The 23,729-nt window shown below is 35.9% G+C and overlaps 2 protein-coding genes across 6 annotated transcripts in view; one reads left to right on the top strand and one right to left on the bottom strand.

Moving 5' to 3' along the window:
- The window catches only part of LOC128999218 (glutaminyl-peptide cyclotransferase-like), a 48,643-nt gene extending 33,807 nt beyond the window's left edge, over positions 1-14,836 (bottom strand). For all 5 annotated transcript variants that reach the window (XR_008491254.1, XR_008491253.1, XR_008491252.1 and 2 more), the window contains exon 1: positions 14,702-14,836. Coding sequence is in view for 1 of the 5 variants with exons in the window: in XM_054425609.1 (XP_054281584.1) it covers positions 14,702-14,791 (90 nt within the window). In the remaining 4 variants the exon portion in view is untranslated. The remainder of the gene's footprint in view (positions 1-14,701) is intronic.
- Positions 14,837-17,641: 2,805 nt separating this feature from the next.
- The window catches only part of LOC129000459 (ubiquitin carboxyl-terminal hydrolase 22-like), a 32,702-nt gene continuing 26,614 nt past the window's right edge, over positions 17,642-23,729 (top strand). Inside the window, exons 1-2 of the mRNA XM_054427422.1 lie at positions 17,642-17,755; positions 23,585-23,717. Of these exons, the coding sequence (XP_054283397.1) occupies positions 17,642-17,755; positions 23,585-23,717 (247 nt within the window). The remainder of the gene's footprint in view (positions 17,756-23,584; positions 23,718-23,729) is intronic.

The raw sequence follows: 23,729 nt of genomic DNA on the forward strand, positions 1-23,729 counted from the left end.
TAGCGTCTCCAATGCAATTGATAAACATGATGTTGTAAACAAATATCAATTAGATACTGTAAAATCAACGGTGGATAGACTAACAAAAACATTCGATGTTTCGAACCCTGAGGTGGTGAATTTAAACGGACATCGAAGAATAGGAAAAGTCAGCAGATCAAAAGATCTTTATGACGTGATCGTAAGGAAAGAACTAAACGAGTTAAATGAAAAACTGATTATATTCCAGACAAACCTTAACACGATATTGGGTAATATACACGATGACATTATAAATTTAAAGAGAGCACAAAATGGTAATGATATAAGTGACAAAGATGCCGCTAGTGAAAATCCGGGGCAAAGGATGCCAAATGACATTCCATCCAGAGCACCCTATCCGCCTCAGTGATGGTAGCAAGTGCCGACTAGCTCTAGTTAGCTTTATGTCGGAGAACTACATAAACAACGTGTTAGAACCGGGTAACATATATTTTTGGGACAGCGATATTTATCTGATCCCGACGCCATTTACGATCTCAAGGGGATATTGGACTATTGAAAAACTAAATGAAAAAATCGACGAATATATTACTGCACTGAAACTTAACGTACCTACCAACCAATTTTCAATCAAAAGGGAAAATGATCGTATTGCAATAACAAGTCCATTGAAATTTTATCTCGACGAAAAGGCGGCTTCATTCCTCGGATTCTCAAGTCCTGGAGAGAAACCATTAACCGAGCAGGAATCGTTTTACGATGCCAATACGCTTCTGGTTGCGCCAAACGCACCCAATTTCAGGGCTGTAGACGCCATAGAGGTACACTGCAACATCGTAGAGCACAGTTACATCAACCACGATGAGAACAGACACAAACATGTGGAAGCAGAACTGTTGTACACGTTCTTCCTGAATGTAGCACATGGCTACAAGATATATGAAGTGCCAACGGAGAAGTTGTACGTTCCTCTGAGGAATGGCTTACAAACGATCAACCGAATCGACATCACTCTCCGAGATCAAAACAATCGCTTGCTTCAAAACGAAAACGTTGAATGTGTAATAGTTTTAGATTTATATAAGTCCTAAAATGGATATCAATGTTTACTGCATCGAAGAAGGATCCATAAATAATCTATTACCACACCCATTAAGATGTCTTATAGTCGGTTCATCAGGGTGTGGAAAAACAAACCTATTGCTCAATTTTATCTATAACGTTAAGGGTGTAAAGTTCAAAAACCTTTATGTGTTCAGCCGATCCATTGATCAGCCAGCATACACACAGCTACGTAAACACTATGAAAAAGTAGAGCACGCACTCGGCACAACTATTGCATACTTTTACTCAAACTGTAGTGACTTGATACCTCTAGACGAATGTAAGTCCAACTCTTTGGTGGTGTTTGACGATTGTCTTTTAGAAGAACAAACAAAAATAAAAGACTATTTCATACGAGGGCGTCATAAACAGGTATCTTGCATTTATTTGAGTCAGAGCTACGGGCGGGTAGACATGCAAGTAATAAGGAATAACGTTAATCTTTTGTGTATATTCACACAGAACAAACACTATACACAAAAGATATACAACGACTTCGTTGGATCCGATATGATATACCAAGAGTTTGTAGGCATGTGTAAAAAGTGTTGGGCGGAACCTCACGGTTTTATGTCAATAGACACTACTAAAAAAACGCATCTAGGTAAATATAGATGTATGTTTAAGGAAACGCTATATCCCTAATAAAAACATTTTTGCATCAAATACGTGTATTTTGTTACATTAACGATATTTTATACGTAAGAGCGTATTTACACTAAATGATAGTGTTTATGCTAAAAAACGATATTTCAAATTAAAGAGCGTTTCTGCGTTAAATAAACGTTATATTTTTATCGAAAGCGTTTCTACACTAAATAAACGTCATATTTATGTAAAGAGCGTTTCTACAATCAATAAACGTTTCACATGTACATGTTGGAATAACGATGTGAATCTTACGTTGTGTTTATGTGTTACTAAGTGCACAATGGATGCAAAAGAAGCTAAGCGACTTGAGATTCTAGAAAAGAATCTCGTCAAAAAATTTCGGACAGCGGAACAGGAGGAAAAGAAAGAACGAGCTAAGAAACTGGAGGAGATTACAAACTCCCATCCCAATACACATGCAATACAAGACATCACAAAACCCCCAACACGAGTAACAAGTAAAACGCGAGATGAACCTCTGACAGTTGAAAAAGCTAGACAGCTGGAGCAACTGCAAACCACTCTGCAAAACCAGTTTGGAGAAATACATGTTAGGGAAATGGAGGAACAACGTGTAAGGGAGAAAAAGTACGAGGCTATCACCAAAGCGATTAAAGAGAAAAAAGAAAAGGATGAGGTACTGGAGAAAAAAACAAAAGAAATGCTGAAAAAACAAAAATACAACCAGCTAATGAAACGCAACTTTAGACCATCAGTCTCTAGTACACCGGACCGAGTCGGTTATATTGGTTCCACTCAAGACGATGATGATGAAGATGAAAAAATGGAAGTAGTTGCGGATCAATCAATAAAACAGTTGATGGATACCAAGGTCGTTAATCTCGGAGTGGTCGGAGCTAAATATCTACCACGAGCTAGTGACTCTCAATTCGGCATTTATTTCGATGAGATAGATGAGCAACTAAAAATCGGTTCTGAACCGATTGGGTTTGATTATGATGACATTATTGTAAACAACAAACGATTTAAAGGTACTGAAGGACTTTGGAAACTTTTAACGAAGAAAGGGTTTGTGCAGTCTAATGAATACACATCAAACGATTGGCAGACATATAAAGATATGCTTTTGATGACAAACTCTATCTTCCAGAAAAATGATCCTACTACACGACGTCCAAAATCTAGTTCAGGACAAAAATGGCGGAAAATGATAAAACCTATTTGGGACGAAGTTATCAAACCGACCGATCCGATTGAACAAGATATGGAGAGGGATCTATTGACGGGATCCGGTTTAAAACGCTACCATGACGGTCCGGTTGAATATCGCTACATCAAAGACCTCAACGAGCTCATCAACCGTCTGAATTTTATTTACGCAGAGGAGGTTGCAGGCAACAACAACTTTCACAACGAAAAACTATCTGTTGTTAAATTCATATCCGACCGTATGCAAGAACTGATTGACCAACCGAACGGGGTCAAATACGTAGTACGATGTTTGTCAGCCTTGCCTGAACGCGCGATAGAAGGCTCGGGATTGTTGAACGACATCATCAACAAATTACCTGTAGAACTACACGCCCCGCGTAACTGGAAATTCGATACGTACAACTTCTGCGGTCCAGGCACGAAGCTCGCTGAACGATTAGGTCGTGGTGACAAGGGTGTGAACCCTTTAGACGATGCGTGTAAACAGCACGACATATGGTACAGAGACCACCGGAAGCCCGAAGACAGATGGGTCGCAGATAAAGCGTTACAGAAAGCGGCGTGGGATAGAGTGACGTCTAGCGACGCGGACCTTAACGAGAGGAGCGTAGCCCTCGCGACCACAGGTGCGATGTGGTTGAAACGTAAACTAGGGATGGGTTTAGGTACATCCGCGTGTTCATATCCCTGTAGGAAAAAAATGGGTATATATAAGTGAACAGCATGGACAACGCTTGGCGAATCTTGTCCCGCGAACCGAAGGCACCGAACGGTGTACTCACCGACGAGCTCGTTATGAAGTTCGATAGGTACCTCAACTGGGACCTGTTGTCAGTTCACTATGATTTCTCCATCGATATGCTACGTATTTACTTTCATCGTGTTGACTGGGGTCCTATTCTGAAGAGGCAAAAATTCAGTGAGAGCTTCCTTCGTGAGATGGCACCAAACTTTGAGCATGCGTGGTTTGCTGTCAGCAAGCACCAAATACTTTCCGAGTCGTTCATACACGACTACGCAAACAAAGTCGATTGGGAATACATTAAAAAATTCCAGATCGTTTCACAACAGTTTTTGGATGATCACAAAGCTTACATGGAAGAGGAGTTCGATGAGTAAGCCTATATATATATACCATGTAATTAAAAAATAAATAAAAATAATTAGCTTATATTTTTTTTGTTCTTCTGTGTTATTAAGTCATTGTAGACAATGGAAGCACTGTACGAACGTTTCTCCACCGGAGTGGTGAAAAGCGAGTACCGAGCTGTTATGCCGATATCCGAGTTGAATTTCAACACACCAAACAATTACACAATCTTCAAACTCGATCACGGAGACACGTTTTATGACTCGGCAATTCAATATCACATCTGCGGTGAGGTAGTAAAAAAATCCGATGGTAAAGCATATGATGCGACTGCCACTATAGCCCTTATTGACAATTTCATACCATACCTATTTACAAGAATCGAACTGAAAAAACACAACACAACAATCGATGTGGTCGATCATCCGGGAATTACAAGCACTATCAAAAGTATTCTAAACTATCCTCAATCGATGAAACCCGCTTTGCAAAACTGTGGGTTCGCATCAAGATACTCGCTTGGTGGTGGCAAGTTCGAAGCAATTGGAACCTTAGCGCATCTCGGGTTAGGGTTCTTTGACCACATGCGATACCCCATGTACAAAGGTGGATTCGAGATTGTATTCACAAGAGCTGAAGATAACGACGCTCTATACCATTGGAAAGGAACCGCTGCCGCAGCTACCGATCCTGAGGACGGCAAAGTGAAAATCACTTCCTTCGTTCTCAGAGTTCCCATAGTGGAATATACGTCAACTAGCAAAATCCAACTAATCGACGGTCTAACAAAACTTAGTGAAAAAGACGAGTTGGTCTACAACTATTATCAGTGGCAATGTATTGACAAAAAGGGTGTGTTCGGATCTACGTACACATTCGACATTACAAACGTTTATAGAAACGTATACAACCCTAGATTCGTAATCATGTGCTTTCAAACTAACCGCACGAATGATCAGAAAAAGAACCCAGCGCAATTTGACAGCGAAAATATAAAGAACTTTGCAGTTAAAATAAATGGTCAACGTTACCCTCAAGAACTACAAAACGCTGCAATCCTTGAGGGACGTTGGAGAGTGATTTACGAGCAATTCATGAGATATCGTAAGGTGAATTTCGATGACAGCTCAATGATCATTGACCCGAGCGAGTTTATTTCACACTACCCACTGTATGTTGTCGACACACATCTTCATCCGATGAATACAGACCGTTCTAGAAGTGACATTCAAATAGAATTCGATTTCACAAACGCAATCGCATCACCATCGGCCGATTCAGGCACTACCGCATATGTCATCGTAGTCTCTGAAAACGCGTTTGCCTACGACATATCAAGGAACATAATCAAGGTGATGTAACTGCACATTTATATAAGTGAGAGACATGGCGCAATTGGTAGATTTGCTTAACGCGTGCCAAGCACCCAAATACACTAAAATCGAAGAGCTGCGACATGAGCATCCCTACAGAATAGTGGAGTTGCAGCGAGTCGTGACGAGATACGGTCCCTCGGTAACCGCTACTGTCGAAGAAGACCCTTGTGGCAATCTAAGAAAATTGTATCTCCCATGCAGGTACAACAACGTTTTGACAGACGTCATGATTAGAAACTACAACAACGGTGTCAACGAAAAACTTGCTTTGATACCCAAAAGCCATGGTCAGATCGAGTTTACAACAATAAACTAATATAACAGAAATAAAATACGCAAAATAACTGAAAAACACAAAAAAATATTTTTTCGCCTCCGAAGGATTGGCGTGGTCGGAACCACGTGCTGAGTCACTCAGAAGACACGTAAAAATCAACATGAAAACAATGAGTTTCAAATGGCGTGTCAGTATACATTGAGATCGAAATACTACATCTTCATACAAATCCTCTAGTGAAAACATGAGCACCGAATGATGCAATCGACGCCATTTTTGTGCAGTTGAGAACCTATTGGTGGTCCTATATAAAATGAGATTCAAAAGCTGTTGTCGTTTTCGATCTCAACCGTGAGATCCTATTATACGACAAGTATACCAAATGAGAACTGATTTAACGTTGCAATCGGCGTCATTTTTGTGCAGTTGAGAACCTATTGGTGGTCCTATATAAAATGAGATTCAAAAGCTATTGTCGTTTTCGATCTCAGCCGTGAGATCCTATTATACGACAAGTATACCAAATGAGAACTGATTTAACGTTCTTTATATCTACACAAAAAAAAATTGTCATCCAAATCAGAGGATCAGTCTCTGTCTGTAAGATCATCCTCTGTTTACATGTGACGTCATGGACACACCTCCCTTCCCGACCTACCTCAACCCACGTGGTCTACACTCCTCCCTCCTCTGTCCTAGAACGTGAGTTTCAAATGGCGTGTACATTGAGTATACATTGAGATCGAAATACTGCATCTTCATACAAATCCTCTAGTGAAAACATGAGCACCGAATGATACAATCGGCGCCATTTTTGTGCAGTTGAGAACCTATTGGTGGTCCTATATAAAATGAGATTCAAAAGTTGTTGTCGTTTCTGTAAAGTCGTCCAAATCAGAGGATCAGTCTCTGCCTGTAAGGTTAGGTTAGGTTAGGCAAAGTGAGGTTACCTACCTCAACCCACGTGGTCTACACTCCTCCCTCCTCTGTCCTAGAACCCCCAAAATGACTACTACTGCTAGGCCTATACGACATAAGTTATGCGTGTATTATCTTGTTATTGAATCAAATCAAATCAATTAAAGTACAGTCTAATTGTAAATATCAATAAGGTAGATCAATATTATGAGCTCAGGGAATGTATCCAAGACAACTTGGAATTTAATTAATTTAAATAGCCTATAAAAAACACAAAAAAAAGGTTGTGAAGAGCATAGATGAAATAGAGGTAAATTCAAAAGTATATAATGACCCTATTGTTATATGTAACACTTTTCATGATTTTTATGTCAATTTAGTTGATTCTGATGTAATTCCAAAAATAAATACACCAAATTTATCAATACCTAATTTAGTAATAAATAACAAAACAAATAAATTTAAATGTGAACCAATCAGTGAGACAGATATCAGTAAAATAATTTCTAAATTTGATAATAAATCTCAAAAATATAATCGTCTTCAGGCTTCGACGATGTTCCCATAACAGTAATAAAGCATGCCGAGAGTTCACTTTAAAAACCATTTGCACACTTAGTAAATTCATCATTTATATCCGGCATATTTCCAGATAAATTAAAAATTTCTAAAGTAAAACCTCTTTATAAAAAAGGGGACCAATTAGATGTTTCGAACTATCGCCCAGTAGCCTTGTTGCCTGTCATGTCTAAAATTTATGAAAAAGCTATATAATCAGCTCGTTAACTTTCTAGAAAGTAATGATCTACTCGATAAAGAGCAGCACGGTTTTAGATCAAACCATTCTGTAATATCAGCGGCTGCTTCATATATTGAGTCAATTATTGATTCAGTAGATAGGGGAGATAAAAAGTAATTGGAATATTTATGGACCTAAGCAAAGCATTTGACAGTGTATCTCATCATAAATTATTTAAACAAAAATTGGAAGGACTAGGGGTTGTAGGAATTTCACTAAAATGGTTTCAATCATATTTAACTAATAGGAAACAGTTTGTAGAAATTAGACACTATCATAACCAGATGGTTACAACAAGATCACAGTTGAGAACAATTAAACATAGTGTACCACAGGGTTCTATTTTGGGTCCCCTACTATTTCTTACAATGGATTACCAAATGTTATTTCAAATTCAACAAGAAATACCATCTGTTTATATGCCGATGATTTTAATCTTCTTGTAAGCGGAAAATCTGTTCATGAGATAGAAACATCTGTTCATTTCATTTCATTAAAAGGTTTATTCTGTTTATAAAAATCGGCCATCTTGTAAATCTAATTTAGTACAAAACTGTATCCTTGGTACAGTTCCACAGATAATATGCAATATATTATTGGTTTAAATATCAATAGGCTTATGTTGATTCGATTCAACAAATAATTTCTACAATAAACTCTGTAATTTTTTAAAGTAAACATTGAATTTAGTTATGATCGATCTGTTTACGTTTTTATTGATTCTATAGGTACTCTAAAACAAGCCCGTGTACAGACAAACTTCTATTTTTGTGCGAGGATTTTTGATTTTTTTTTAAATATGGGGTATTTGGCCACGAGAAATTGATTGGAGTTGGTCACAAGGCTGGTAAAAATCCCTTGAAAGTGCCCATGTTATTGTCAATTCCTTTTTATAGCTGCAGTTAACAAAAATAGCAGACCGGTACAGGTTATATTATTGTCATATTTTGATTTGACGTGTAAACAAAAATAGCTGTATTGGTTAGTTTGGACTAAACATTTTAAAGAATAGTAATATTTATTTAGTTTATTAGGTACATACCAACAGTATTAGTGTTAAATGTTTTGAATGTTATTTTTAAAGATTAATAATGAAACGCAGAAGACCTGCGAAACAAAAATATATACAGAATCAGCAAGGGAGGGGAGAGGAGCTACAATAGATCGTCAGGAAACAAATTGTACCACTTCGTCTTCAACCGAGCCAGTCCCAACCAGCTCATACATCTTACCAAAATGTCGCAGAATCTCAGCAAATAATTTCAGATATGGCCGAGCAATAGGCTATGATAAAAAACAGGCCAATCATCTTGAGCAGGAGCATGGACAAATCGCTGCTCGACTTTTGGAAGAAAGTCGTAAAGTACTGTACAGACATAAATTTCTCAAACCTATAGGCCTACAATCGGCATGTCACCGGAAGAGAGATATTACCTATTGAAAAAGCATATGACACCCAAATTGCAAACAGACAATTCTAAGATTTGAAATAGGTACCGTGCTATCCACTTAATGCTCAAATTGGAATTGGAAAGATAAACAAAATTATCCAAATTCTACTGACCAACGAGAAGAGGTTTACAAAAGTTTTGATTTAACTGAAGACCAAACAGTGGCGGCTAGTCCATAAGGGCTCTGGGACAGAGTCCTCCCATTTTCTAACAAAATTAATAGTAAAATACATAATAGTAAATAACAATAGTAAAACATAAAAAATGATTTTTATTCCTGCATTTGAATTTGAATGTACATAAACGTTAGCAGAGTGAATGTGTTTAGGACAGATGATAATGGACGCAACATGTTTTTGCTCGGTAGATATTTAAGTCCAGACTCCCGTATAAACTGCATGGAAAAATTTTACCAATCACAGCGCTGCATCAGGCTCTAATGCAAATAATACAAAGATATAGGGCGTTTGGGACTCCGTCCAAACAGTAGTCTAGTTTTAACTATTGCCACAATGAGCGCTAAGCGCTACAATCTGTTGACTGTCAACGCAAAATCTGTCAAATAAGTAAAATGCAGTGGTTAGTGAGGTTATGTTCATCGTAACGCCTGTATTCGAGGTGTTGGTTAATTAATGTACCAACTATTGTTTCTCTAGAAGTGTTGTTCAGTAATGCTAGAATGAATTATGAATTCTAATAAAAATCTTTAGTTTATTGCGGACATTTTCCATCACGAATGTCCGCAATAAACTTTTTAACAACATTAACTCACCATCACCAACAATGAACTTCAAACAAAGAAAAATCTTTAGCTGCAAAGTATGCAACTGGTGAGGACGATTGTAAACGAAGAGACAATGAAAACAATAACAGTATGAATAAAACAGTCTTATCCAAAAAATTGCCTAAACTAACGTTTAAATAGCCTAACTCAATTTTTTCAACATTAAAAACCCTCCCAAAAAATGTATGATGCGTTCTCCCACTACTTTAACCCACTGAGACCAAAAATGTTTAGTTCTATCCGAGCAAAGCTTGGTCTCCTGGCACTGTTTTAAAAATTTAATTATTAGTTATCAACTTAGGCTATTCAAACAGAAACAAAATATATTTTATGAAAGTTAACAAAGAAAACAATAAAGCTTATGAATATAATTACCGCATATGGTAAGAAAATTTGTAGTTCCTTCCAGTTTTAGCTGTTCAAATTTTAAATTAAACTAAGGATAAAATAAAGAAACAACTAAATGAATACATATTTTTGTTAGTGTTAATTTAAATCATAATTGTAAAATTAAATCTAATGTGATATTTATATCAAACCAAATATAATTTATATTTATTTATATTAGCCTAATCCGATAATATAGATCGCGGAACTGTACCCCTGTAGGCTATCTATAATGGAGAAATAATTGGAATAAATAAATACGGTAATCATTCATAAAATGTTCATTGTAAAACAATTACGGTAGAGAAATTCAACAGCTCAAATTTTAACATGAATATGATAGTATTGACAAAATTACAAACCTATGCAATATCATCATCAAACAGCAACAAATGTCACCTAAGTTACCTAATGTTGCCATATATATATATATATACAGAGTGTTTTTTTTCCTTGCTTCTTTATTTAATGTAAAAACTGCAATAGATAGAAATATGCTGTTTGCAGGAATCATCTATTGGCGTAGGGGCCACAATTGTTGAGAATTCAATGAGCGCGTTCTGGGAACATATACCGGTGCACCGGTGCAAAAAATGTGTTGTTATAGGAGACTGGTGAGTTAACCTAGCAGACAGCTATTTCCTCTTTTTCCTCCACCAGTACAAGATTCATGCACCGGAGAAATTGTACGGTGCATAATACACCGACGGCCTCTGATTGGTCAGTTTCTTTGACAACAGCTTGCAGCTACGGCAAGATGGCGGGTCCACCGAATAATGTTCATTAGTTTTTTAGGTTATGTTGCGTAATGAGTTAAAATTTATTCAATGAGGGGGTTATACAGTATTACATAATAAATAATAATTTTTAAATAATTTATTCCGTAAGGGCAAATCTGTTTGTTTTATTTAAATATTATAAAGCAAATAGTAGGTGAATGTGTAGATTATAATCCGATGTGTACCGTAAACCGGCGACTAACCGTTCTAGGATACCAAGACTTTTGCCCCGGTGAGTAAGTCACCGGTTAATCTGCACCGGTGCACCGGTACATGTTCCCAGAACACGCCCAATGTTAAGTTCCCATTCACCCCCTTTCTGCCCCAACCTTTAATTTAAAATTTTTAAATTGCAAGGTACCTCTTTTGACATATAAAATGAGAGGGCGTGAAAAAAAAATAATGGCGCAACCTAGTGGTCATGTCAATCCTATCAAAAGTTATAGCTGTTCAAAATTTTAATGTTTCACCCATTGTTTTAAATTTTAAATGTACCATTCTTTTAGTTTTCTCCGTAACCAATAACCGTACAAAAACACTTTGATATACTGAATTGTTTGTTTTTTAAAGCTCTTTAAGAAGGTTTAGAGAAAATTTGGGAAATTTTGTTTTTTGAGGGTCAAAAGTGAGAAAAACCAATTTTTACCCCATAAAACCCCCCATAAAACCCTGTTCCCATGGTCCGATCATGCTGGATCGCGAACTCATTCAAGTTTATCCTGCCTTACACCTTCAAACCAAATTTCATCAAAATCGGATCAAAATTACTCAAGTTATCGTGTTCACGGACATATATATATATATACATATATAAAAATTTGAACGAATGGTGTTTTTGGCCTCTTGGGACACCAAAATGAAAAAGTAAATCGGTCCCGGGCCTAAGTCTTACCATGAGACCTACGGTAATAGCTACTTCCCTATAGGGAAATTCGCTAAAACTTATAAATAACAATAAATTTTTCAAATTTTAGAAGTAGGACGATTTTTAGATGATTCCCCCAAACTTCAAACAAAAACAACAAAAATTAAAAAATACCCCAGCCGCAGCAAACCTGCCGACTAAGCGAATTTCCATTTGTCTGAATTGATTTTCAGTTAAATATAGGCCTATTTTAATAACATTAGGTTAAACGAGTACCTAGGTTTGCTGCTACAAGGAAACTAATAAAGTGTGTTTTTGAGTAAAATATTGATAGCTTAGTACAAAATAAGTAAATTTGCCAAGTTTGATCAAAATATATCCATAAACAAGCAAACTACAACATTTGACAATATTCTCCATAAGAATAACATGGGAATTTTAAATTTACATTATTTTAAATTTTCTCCGTTACTAATAATTGAACAAAAATACTTTTATATACTAAATTATTTGTTTTTTTTAACCTCTTTAAAAAGGTCTAAAGAGAAATCGGGAAATTTTGTGTTTTGAGGGTCAAAAGTGAGAAAAACCAATTTTTACCCCATAAAACCCCCCGTAAAGCCCCGTTCCCATGGTCCGATCGTGCTGGTTCCCGAACTCATTCAAGTTTATCCCGCTTTACACCTTTAAACCAAATTTCATCAAAATCGGACAAAAAATACTCAAGTTATCGCGTTCACGGACGTATATATATATATATATATATATATATGTCTATATATATATATATACATATATAAACATTTGAACGAATGGTGTTTTTGGCCTCTGGGGACATCAAAATGAAAAAGTATATCGGTCCCGGGTCTAGGTCTTACCGTGCCACCTACGGTAATAGCTACTTCCCTATAGGGAAATTCGCTAATAGCTACTTCCCTATAGGGAAATTCGCTAATAGCTACTTCCCTATAGGGAAATTCGCTAATAGCTACTTCCCTATAGGGAAATTCGCTAATAGCTACTTCCCTATAGGGAAATTCGCTAAAAGATATATTTACCTTACCGCCTCCCCTTAAGTCATTAGAAATTTTATGACTGTTATTCGTTTTAAAATAACACCTGTAATACTTACTTAGCAAATGCTCGGATTCGAGCAGCAGGTAAGTTACACTAGTATAAAAATAAATAAGCTAGTTTAAATAAACACCCTGTAAGGTAAACGCACCAGTAGCTGACAGTATAAGAAACTATACGCACTTAATAATCCGTGGTTTTGAATAAATAGGAACTAAAGAGATATTACGGATTTTGTGTGATTCTAAATTTAGTGTAGTTTTCAAATTTGTCATACAAAAAGGGTTTTTTAAATATATTTTATAACATTTTTAAACTTAATTCAACCTTTGTACGTGTTCCAGTGGCTGACAGTGAAAAAAGTGCTTGTACCAGTAGCTGACAGTCAGTTGTCCCAGTAGCTGACACTGGAACTTAAATGTATTAGCTGCTAAACCTAAAGGTTTTATAATTTATAAGACGAATAAAATCTAACTTAATAATTAAATTATAAAATCACATAAAACGTTATTAAGAAAATTTATTTTACATATTTTAAAATAAATAATATTTACATTAAAATATATATACAGGGTGACAAAAAAGTCTGGAAACGGCTTGATATCTTTTTAACTAAATTCGTTTGAAAATTCAAACTTTTCACATCAACTTATATGTATGATAACTACTCTTGCAAGCATTACCATTTTTTGACCTCTACCAGGGGACGACCCATGAGGAGTAGGTACATAATCTTTGATGTAAGCATAGGTTGATATGCACATCATTTTAAAGGTCTGGTCCAGTGGAGTTCATTGCCGGAAACCGCGTCAAAAAAGGTTCATCCGTTACAAAATGGCGGCTGTCCAAAGTTCTTGCGGAATATACCTACAGAGGCCTTACTATTGGTAAATACTCATATTCAACATTAGCCGGGAAATCTGAAACTCGGTAAAATTTGTTTTGAAGATTTTATAATATTAATCTATGAGCTAGTTGACTTAAAAATACAGTTTCAGCTCTCAAGCTAATGTTTAATACGAGTATTTACCAATACTAAGGCCTGTGCGGGTATATTCCACAAGAACTTTGGACAGCCGCCATTTTGTAACGGATGAACCTTTTTTGACGCAGTTTCTGGCAATGAACTCCACTTGACCAGACCTTTAAAATGATGTGCATATCAACATATGCTTACATTAAAGATTATGTACCTACTCCTCGTGGGCCGTCCCCTGGTAGAGGTAAAAAAATGATAATGCTTGGAAAAAGTAGTTTTCATACATGTAAGTTGATGTGGAAGGTTTGAATTTTCTAACGGATTTATTTAAAAAGATATTAAACCGTTTCCAGACTTGTTTGTCACCCTGTATATATTTTATATATATTTAAAAAAAATATACATTTTTTAAGATAATTTGGCTTATAAATTAAAAAATTAAAATCATTTTATAAAAATGTGAGATCACATAAATTATAAATAGCATGCAAATTTCGATGGGTGAAACCAATTTAATATTGTGCAAGTAGCAAATATCCCCTGTCAGCTAGTGGAACTTGTATGGCTTTTGTGTACCAAAGCCTGACATTGATATAATGTTAAATCCAAAACCCCTAACGCCCCAAATTTTTCATGAAATTGTCAACAAAGGTATAATTGATAAAAATAATGAGCCTAATCATTAATACTATTTAAGAAATTTAGCGAAATGACAAAAAACTAAACTAACTTTCTTAACAATTTCATTAAGGGAATCGACTAAATGTGATGTGTACGGACAGGGTCGCTTTCAAACCACCACCATTCCGCAAGTATGGGCTAAATTTAACTGATTTTTTTGTAAACAAATCAAGAATAAACATATGTTCTTCTAACAATGCAATCATGTGTAAATATTTTTAAGAGACCACATTATAATGTTAAGAAACTCAAACTGTCAGCTTCTGGAGCACTGTCAGCTACTGGTGCATTTACCTTATATTGTAATAATGAGTTATTAAAGATAAGTTACCTTTTGTAAATGAAAGTCTACAGTAACAACTCCAGTTTGAAAGAAGTTGAAAAGATATAATATCAAAAATCCATTGAGTAATAACCCCATCACTGCCAACACATGAGACTTCGCCGTCTTGAACGGTACTGACTGAGATAACGGGAGTTGTGTAAGATAAAATAGAACCGCTTTCTGAAGGACACTTTCGATTTGCTTGCATTCACTTCCTTATTTCAAGTTTGAAGTTCACTAAGCTCAGTACTGAACTTTACAAAAGAAAGGTTATGTTGTTGTTGTTATGTTGTTGTTATGTTGCTAACTAAAGTAACTACTTGACGAAACTGGAACCGAACAACTCCCAACTCCGGTGGGGCACACGGAAGATTTCTCAGGTGCCGTTTGACGTCACTAACTGCTGACGTCACTAACTGCTGCGTCTGAAGAAACAGACAATTTTATAATTTGTCTATTATTAAATTAAACTGTCATAACATAACCAAACGTGCTGATTGTGAAAAAATCGAATGAAGGTTTACTAATCTAAAAATAGTTTTGTTAATAAAATATAATTAGAAATGCCCAGTGCCGGATTTAGGGTACTTGCGGCCCTAGGCCAAATTACTTGAGCGGCCCTTCCCCTGTGGTGAAAATTCCTTGCGATCGCGGAAGGCGGAAGTAATAGTGACTATCTCCTATACATCAAGGGGACATCATCATCGACACCTGTGATCCTGGATGAAATCGTGGACATCTCTCCTAAACCAAGTCAAAGCCATCATAGTTATCCGGGACCGCAGTAAAATCGTGAACATCTCCCGCGGGCCGCAATCACGGGGACATCATCATCGAAACTTGCGATCGCGGCAAAGTCGTGTTAAAAACCTCTCCCGTGGACTGCGATCATGACGACTTCATCATTGTCACCCGCGGCCGTGCCGAAATCGTAAACATTCCACTCGGGAAGCCATCACGGGAACGTCCTCATTAACACCCCCAGCCGCGGCGAAATCGTTAACATCTCCCGTGAACCTCGATCACGGGGACATCATCATCAACACTCACAGCCGCGGGCCGCAATCACGGGGACATCATCATCGAAACTTGCGATCGCGGCAAAGTCGTGTTAAAAACCTCTCCCGTGGACTGCGATCATGACGACTTCATCATTGTCACCCGCGGCCGTGCCGAAATCGTAAACATTCCACTCGGGAAGCCATCACGGGGACGTCCTCATTGACACCCCCAGCCGCGGCAAAATCGTTAACAACTCCCGTGAACAACGATCACGGGGACATCATCATCAAAACTCACAGCCGCGGTGAAATCATGAACATCTGCCGCGGGCCGCAATCACGTGAACATCATCATCGACACTTGCGATCGCGGCAAATTCGTGTTAAAACATCTCCCGTGGACTGCGATCATGAGGACTTCATCATTGTCACCCGCGGCCGTGCCGAAATCGTAAACATCCTCCTCGGTAAGCCACCATGGGGACATCCACATTGACACCCCCAGCCGCGGCGAAATCGTTAACATCTCCCGCGGACCGCAATCACGGGGACATCATCATCGACACTTGTGACCGCGGCGAAATCGTGAACATCTCCCGCACACGGGCCGCAATCACGGGGACATCATCATTGACAACTCGATACAGCATCTACTTCGTAAACGTCTCCTGCGAGCTGCGATCATAAGGACACATCCCCGTTACCCGCGGCCGCGGCTAAATCATGAACGTCTCCCGCGGGCCGCAATCACGGGACATCATCACAAGCACCCGAGGCCGCGGCAAAATCGTGAACATCTCCCTCGGTCCACGGAGACATCATTATGGTCACCTGTGATCGCGGCAAACTGGTGGTTTAAAATAAATTTTTTTTTTTAAATTTTATCTAAAAAATGTTTTTCCCAATCCCCTGCGGCCCCCTTTTGCTTCCGGCACTGGAAATGCCCGACACGCTATCCACTACACCACCGAGGCCGATGGCTCAAAACCGTATCGTTGCGGTAATGGTGTTGGTGTTCCCTCAAAGTGACGTCAGCAGTTATTGACGTCAAACGGCACCTGAGAAATCTTCCGTGTGCCGTTTTGGAACACCTCTAGCATCTCACAAATGTTCCTCTTCCAGAAACTGGCGAGAACCTCTTGTGCGAAGGATTGGGGGATTGTGGGAGAGCCCCTCACGCCAATTTAAGACAATCTTTAAATTTATTTTATAATATTTTGGTTGGAAAAACTAACTTTTTAATTATATAATAATTTTTAAATTTGTAATTATAAAACTAATTTTAACTTAAATTTTTAATTATAAAATTAATTTCAACATAATTTTTTTATTATAAAATTTAACTGTCAAAACCTAACCTAACCAACCGAACTTTGATGATAATATACAAAGATATAAGATAAAAATCGAATGAAGGGGTACTTATAATTTTTAATTATAAAATTAATTGTAAAATTTTTTTATTATAAAATTAAACTGTCATAACCTAACCAAACTAACCAAACTTGCAGATAATATAAAAAATATAAAATAAAATCGAATGAAGGTTTACTAATTAAAAAAATAATAAATAATTGAAAGAAAGGCCGCGGCTTGGAGTTAAAGGTGGCCGTTGTTAAAGGCGGTAGTGAGTGAGCAGATTGAGCAACGTTGAATCGGAATATTATTTGTTGCCGTTGCCTGCCGTTAAGCAAGCAGAGCCAGAGCAGACAAACTAACAGATGACACTATGACAGACAGACCAGACAGACACTACACTAGCAAAGCAAGTAGCACTAGCCCCAGGGCCTAGTTAGTTGTCACAGGCGAAATTTTAATATAATTTTGAGTTAAAGATATTTTTATGTTTTGTGCTTCTTATTAAGTTATTCTTATCAATTTTTAGTTGTGTTGAAAATTAACCTTTTAAAACATCTCTTGTTTAAGGATCACATACAAGAACATTATGGATGGTTGTAAACACTTGAATAATTTTAAGTTGGTTAAAGGAATACAACCTTACAAGACTATTCACTCATATTTCGTTGCTAGTACCTCAGCAGAAGCTCGAAAGACAAAGGTAACTAATTTTATTGTTATTTTTACCAACGAATTATCTATTGTGAATGAAAATCACCCAAGGGCTTTAATGTTTAGGTTATGTATGTGGATCAGGTGACCAGGCGGTGGCTGAGGTTATGTTTAACCAGTAGAGTAGGCTAATCGGTGGCTAATCGTGTTTAACTCTAACCGAAATGGTGGCATAATAATTAACTTGATACTTTAAACTGATATGGCTACCATACAAAGGTATTTATTTTAACCCAAGTATGAATGGAGATGAGTGGATTAACATGACCTAGGCCCAGCCTAAGTCACGTTTTAGATAATTTTTTTTAAACTAAGTCAATTATTGTGTTGTCAAATGACAAGGTAACTCGCTTATTTTCCTTAAAAAAATGTAGACTAGTGATGGGAACAACTGATTGAAAACAACCAATTCAATCGATTGTTGGAAAACAACCGTCGACTAGTCGGTTGTTCTCCCGGATATTATTGAAACTAGTCACTTTATACTCCCGGTCCTACGGCGACTGGAGCCAGTCAACCAATTGTTGGAATAACTGGAAACAGTCAAACGTCGACGATTGAAACTAAGTTAGTCGTAAGAACCACTGACTGTTGTTGAGCTTTCATTGTTGATATAGCTTTCCCAGTCAAGCTTAAAAAAGCTGTTAGTAAAAGGTCAAAAAATAAATTTAAGTGGTTCAATAATGATTTAGCTGTGTTAAAAGAAAAGTGTCTTTTGATGTATCACCGTTTTAAAACAACTGGGTGCATAGAGTATAGGGATAATTATAATAGGCTTAAGCGTGATTATAAAAAAGCAGTTAGAGAGGCAAAATTAGCCTATAATTCCAATAGAGTGCAAAATGCCTGTAATAAACCCAAGGAAACTTGGTCTATTGTAAATGAGGGCCTGAACAAAAATGAGAAACCAATAGCTGATGGTAACTATTTGAACTTAGATTGTTCAAAGTTTAATGACAATTTTTATAAACTCCGTAAAAGCTACTGTCCTAAGTGTTCCTAAGTCAAATAAAGGTGTACAATTTTATCTGGATAAACTCAATATAAATGGGGTACAGAATAAGTTTACTTTTTCTATTGTGTCAGTTGAACATGAGTGCAATTAACTCGTTAAGCGATAGTCCTGTCTAGATGTATATTTTATTAATTCTTTAATTTTAAAACTTGCTGCACCATACATTGTAGAAGTGCTTTCATATTTGTTTAATTCGTGCATTGATGAGGGTGTTGTTCCACAATGTTTAAAGTTTGTAAAAGTGATACCTGTGTTTAAGAAAGGCTGTAAAGAAAAGTATGACAGCTACCGCCCTGTATCAATTATCCCAGCTTTATCTAAGGTTTTTGAGTTCTTGTTAAATGTTCAAGTCAAAGCTTATTTTGAGGGTAATAAGTTATTTTCTGACATGCAGTATGGTTTTAGGGCGAAGAGAGGGACAAGTAATGCTATCATTAATTTTACGAAAGATTGTATATCTGGTTTAGATGCTAGAGAAATTGTGCGTGGACATTTCTATGATATGTCAAAAGCTTTTGACACTATAGACCATGATGTTATATTGAATAAGCTTTATTTTTTATGGTTTTGACACTCTCTCTGTAAAATTGATACACTAATACTTGTCACAGCGATATCAGTCAGTCCTCTACAATGGCTGTTTTTCACCTTACCTGCCAGTCCCGACTGGTGTGCCACAAGGGTCTGTTTTAGGCCCTACTATCTTCATTATTTATGTAAATGACTTACCTGCTCTGTTAAATGATCATGTAACACCTTATATATGTATGAGTGAAAATTTAAAAACGTACGTTTTCATGTCCCTGGCCTTTTACTTCGTTTTGTAGTTTATTATTATTTGTTTTAATATTTTTTGGGACGGGGGCAACATGTTACACACATTTATTTGGTTTTAAATAGGTTCTAGGTATTTTTTTCGTATTTTTAAAGTCTCGAAATTCACGACCATGATGCGTCCCTAGGCTACATTTTCCAACTTTCACGCTGTTTTTAGACTAAATATTCATGCCGAAATATATAAAGCCATATTTTTATGTCATCAATGGTTATTAAACTTACAAAAAAGGAGCATATTATAATTTTATTGTCATTGCAAACTGACTACCATGACAAAATAAGTCTGTCCCTCGATTTGGCGTCACGACCATTTGGGAAAAATTTTCAACTTTGGAGCACGACAGTGGCAAGCCTGGCGTCGATGGAGTCAGTTGGTTTTAGAGACTAGTTCGGGGTGTACGTCAGGATTGTAGTGCCGGTCGTTTCGAGTTGAAAGGAGGAATTACAAGATTAATAAAGGAAAGATTGTGTTTTTTGTAATTTTGGTGTGTCCATGACCGTACGTAGTCATTCGATGAAGTAGACATGGTGTTAATTTTTGTTTATAAGATATTTCAATTGCTTGATTAACCTAGAAGTCCACTTTGTATCCTCGAACATGAGGTGCAGGGCTACCGCCAGAACAGAGCCAAATAACACGTAATTTCACGACCAAAGTTTCACGACCATCGCGGGTTTTTTCACGACCAATCCAGCCTTATGGATTATAGTATGTTTGGTCGTGACAATAACTTTAATGTAATTGTAATTTGAACAGTTTAGTTCAATTGGAACACTTATTTTTATTATAACTAACAGTATAATTGAAGGATTGTTTAGAAAGATTTAGATTATTTCAGAAAATTCACGACCGTACCGCTTGTCCCTGACCATCACGTTTATGATTTCTATCATAAAAATTTCAAAAATTAAAATATCGTCATATTTTAATGTTTTATACACTAAAGAAGCACACCTCTATACAAACATAACGATTTTTCGGGTCTCAGGTAAGTTTTTTCGGAGTTATACAAACTTAAAAACATTTTATTGGCTTTTTTTTAAATTTTTTTAGTTTTTTTTATTTTTTTCTAGAAAGACCAAATATACCAAAAGCTCAGTGACCTTTTTATTGTATAACGGTCATAAAAGTAAATTAGTTTATAGCAAAACATAGTTATATAAATAATATTAACTATTTTTAATATTCATTAATCGTCTGTTATGGTCGTGACAGGATTTTGTGTTTTTCCACTAAAGATGCTCTTTAAAAAAAAAAAAAATACCAAAGATATTGCGTTACCATGGACATTTTATGAAACTTCAAATGTTAATGAAATAAAAATAATAATAAAAGTTTTGTAAAAAGGGGAAAAAATTTGCAAAGTGCTTTTCCTGAAAACGTACGTTTTTAAATTTTCACTCGTATGCAGATGACCTGGCCTTGCAAATTCAGTGTAAGGATAAAAATTTTGCTGATCAACTGTTTCTTAGTTCAAATAGGCTAATTGAAGATTGGGCTGCTGCAAATATGTTATGTTTAAATAAAGAGAAAACACAGAGTCTTGAATTTTGTCTTGGAAATAGTAATGATGAATTGTCTGTTGTAAAGTTTTTAGGTGTGTTTTTACAGTCTAATGTAAAATGGGACAATCACATAAGTTACCTGTGCAATAAAATTTCCAAAGCTACTTTTATTATTAGAAGACTTAAGTCAATTGTTAGTTTAGATGTTTTATCTGCTATATATTTTGCACATATACAGAGTCATTTGTCATGGCATATTGGCTTGGGGCTGTGATAGTAACATAAGAGAGCTGTTATTGTTACAGAAGAGAGCATCTATAATATTAAAACAAAACAGTGTTTTTTTATTTCACGATTCTGAATCAACCACTCGACGGATTTTCATGATTTTTGTGTTGAAAGAAAGATAATTTTGAGAACTAGGGAATGTCGAAGCCATAATTTTATTTTAGGGTCCCAGTTTTTTAGAAATTAAGTTTAAATTTTTTTAAAGTCTATTGGATATTATCGTTTTATTTTAGGTCGTTTTTATTCAGACCTACTGGAAATTGTGTATAGTAGTTGTATTGTGGTGATATAATAATTATGGAAGAGGCAGGTATGCTATGGAAGGTGGTATCGTTGACTAGGTAATTGACTATTCTATTTCTCTCTCTACTGTAGGCTACTTATAATCAGTGTGCATCTGTGCGAATGCGGCTGCAAATCTCACTTCAACGATTTTCACATCGTAAAAATTGCAGAATTGCTGTTCTATTGTAAAATTGTCGGATTTAAAATGCATATCGTATAGGCCTATGATGGAATAAAAACATATTTGGTCGCACAACATTTGTTTACAAGATGATTTGTCACAACTGCAAGAAACTTTGTCTTTATATGTGTAAACTAGCTGATCTGAATTGTACTCGGTTTTAACTGACTACTGAATTCCCGTACGTAGGACGGGCTAACACCTCGTTAAGATTAATTTTAAATGTTAACCGTAGATCTCATTGTAAACCACTTTTTAGGAAACTTAATATATTGACTGCTCCATCTTTGTATGTTTTTTTAATGTTTAGTATATATTTTAATTAATTTAGATCAGTTTAAAACTAATAGTTCTGTTCATAAACTATGGAACAAGACAAAAAATCATTTAAGAATCAACCAATGTAATTTTCAAAGAACTATTAATTCAACTTTAGAGGTTAGTAAAAGAGTGTTTAACAGATTGCCTGAACATGTAAAAAATCTCAACTTAACTAATTTTAGAAGGTTTTTAAAACAGTTTTTGATAGATTTGTCCATGTACAAAGTTTCAGAATTTAATGAATACTGGGATTCTGCAGGTAGACGCCACCTTGACTAAAATTTCATTTGTTTCATTTAGTATTGAATGAGTATTGTCTCTATGTGAAAATTAAAAAAATATTTTATTGACGATGCACCTATTTAAGGTTACAATGTGTTATCATGTAAATGTTTTGTGCAAATAAAGATTGATTTGATTTGATTTGAGACTGACTGGTGAATGAAAGCGGTTGTAGATAAACTTGTACTGTACACAAATTGTGAACAGTGTTTAATCCTGAGGTATAGGCCTAATTAAAATAATGTAATTGTATGTTTTATGTCTTTAAAAATTTTAAATTTCCAAGTCACTGTTTTTCAAGTACTCATGATTTAGTTTTAAATGACTAATACAGTTACATATCTGCTCAATTTGAGGTGGGAAAGTGGTCTGGGAGTTCTCTATATAAAAATAATTTTGGATTATCTTTGATAAAAAATTTTATTATAATTTACTTTCTTTAGGCTATTGAAATAATTTAAATGTTGTTGCTGAATAAAACATTACATAGCATTTGTTTTACAGTTCCTTACAGTTTATACAGCCATGCCTCCAGAATTGATTTATAAAATGGGTTTACGTATCTCATGTCGTAAATCGTACTTTAGTGTATCCTTGTGTATTAAATTTTATATTTGTGTATCCTTGTGTATATTTGTGTATATTTTGTGTGTATTGACGACAACATTGTGTGAAAATAATTTTATGTAAGACGACAAAAGCCTTGAAAATAAAACAACTGTTTCTAAATTAGTTGCCTGAGACTAAACTAGGATGGACGAACCAAAATGCAGAACCCTGTTTTAGGCTATTGTTTCCAACAGGTTGTAGTTTCAACTTCTTAATTACAGTAGGCCTACTTGAAATCAAGCTCTGGTCTTGAATAAACTCATATTCAGCAAGGCTAAATTCCTAGTTAGAAATATTAAAACTTCCATGCAAATTTGGTTCTGTCTATGCTAAAAGTTCCAGTAGCGGTAAGTATACTTCGGGCTTACTGGATCAGTTTTAGAGACTAAAAATAAATTTGAATTCATCTTTGTTTTTTCTTTGGTTGCCATTTTTTAACATAAAATATTTAATTTGAGTTTTGTATTCACTTAACAATTGTGTCTTTGTTGCAGGCACTGCATTGTTATTGTTACACTTGTAAGAAGATTGAGCGAAGACTTCATTCTTGTCTTCACTGTATATACATAGGATGTTACAGTAGTGGTCATATTCAAGATCATTCCAAAACTAAGAAACACTTTCTTGGTTAGTTTCCTA

This window comes from Macrosteles quadrilineatus, unplaced genomic scaffold (assembly GCF_028750875.1).
Source record: "Macrosteles quadrilineatus isolate MER2022 unplaced genomic scaffold, UCM_ALF_1.0 Scaffold_8__2_contigs__length_117827958, whole genome shotgun sequence".
NCBI classification, from domain to species: Eukaryota; Metazoa; Arthropoda; class Insecta; order Hemiptera; family Cicadellidae; genus Macrosteles; species Macrosteles quadrilineatus.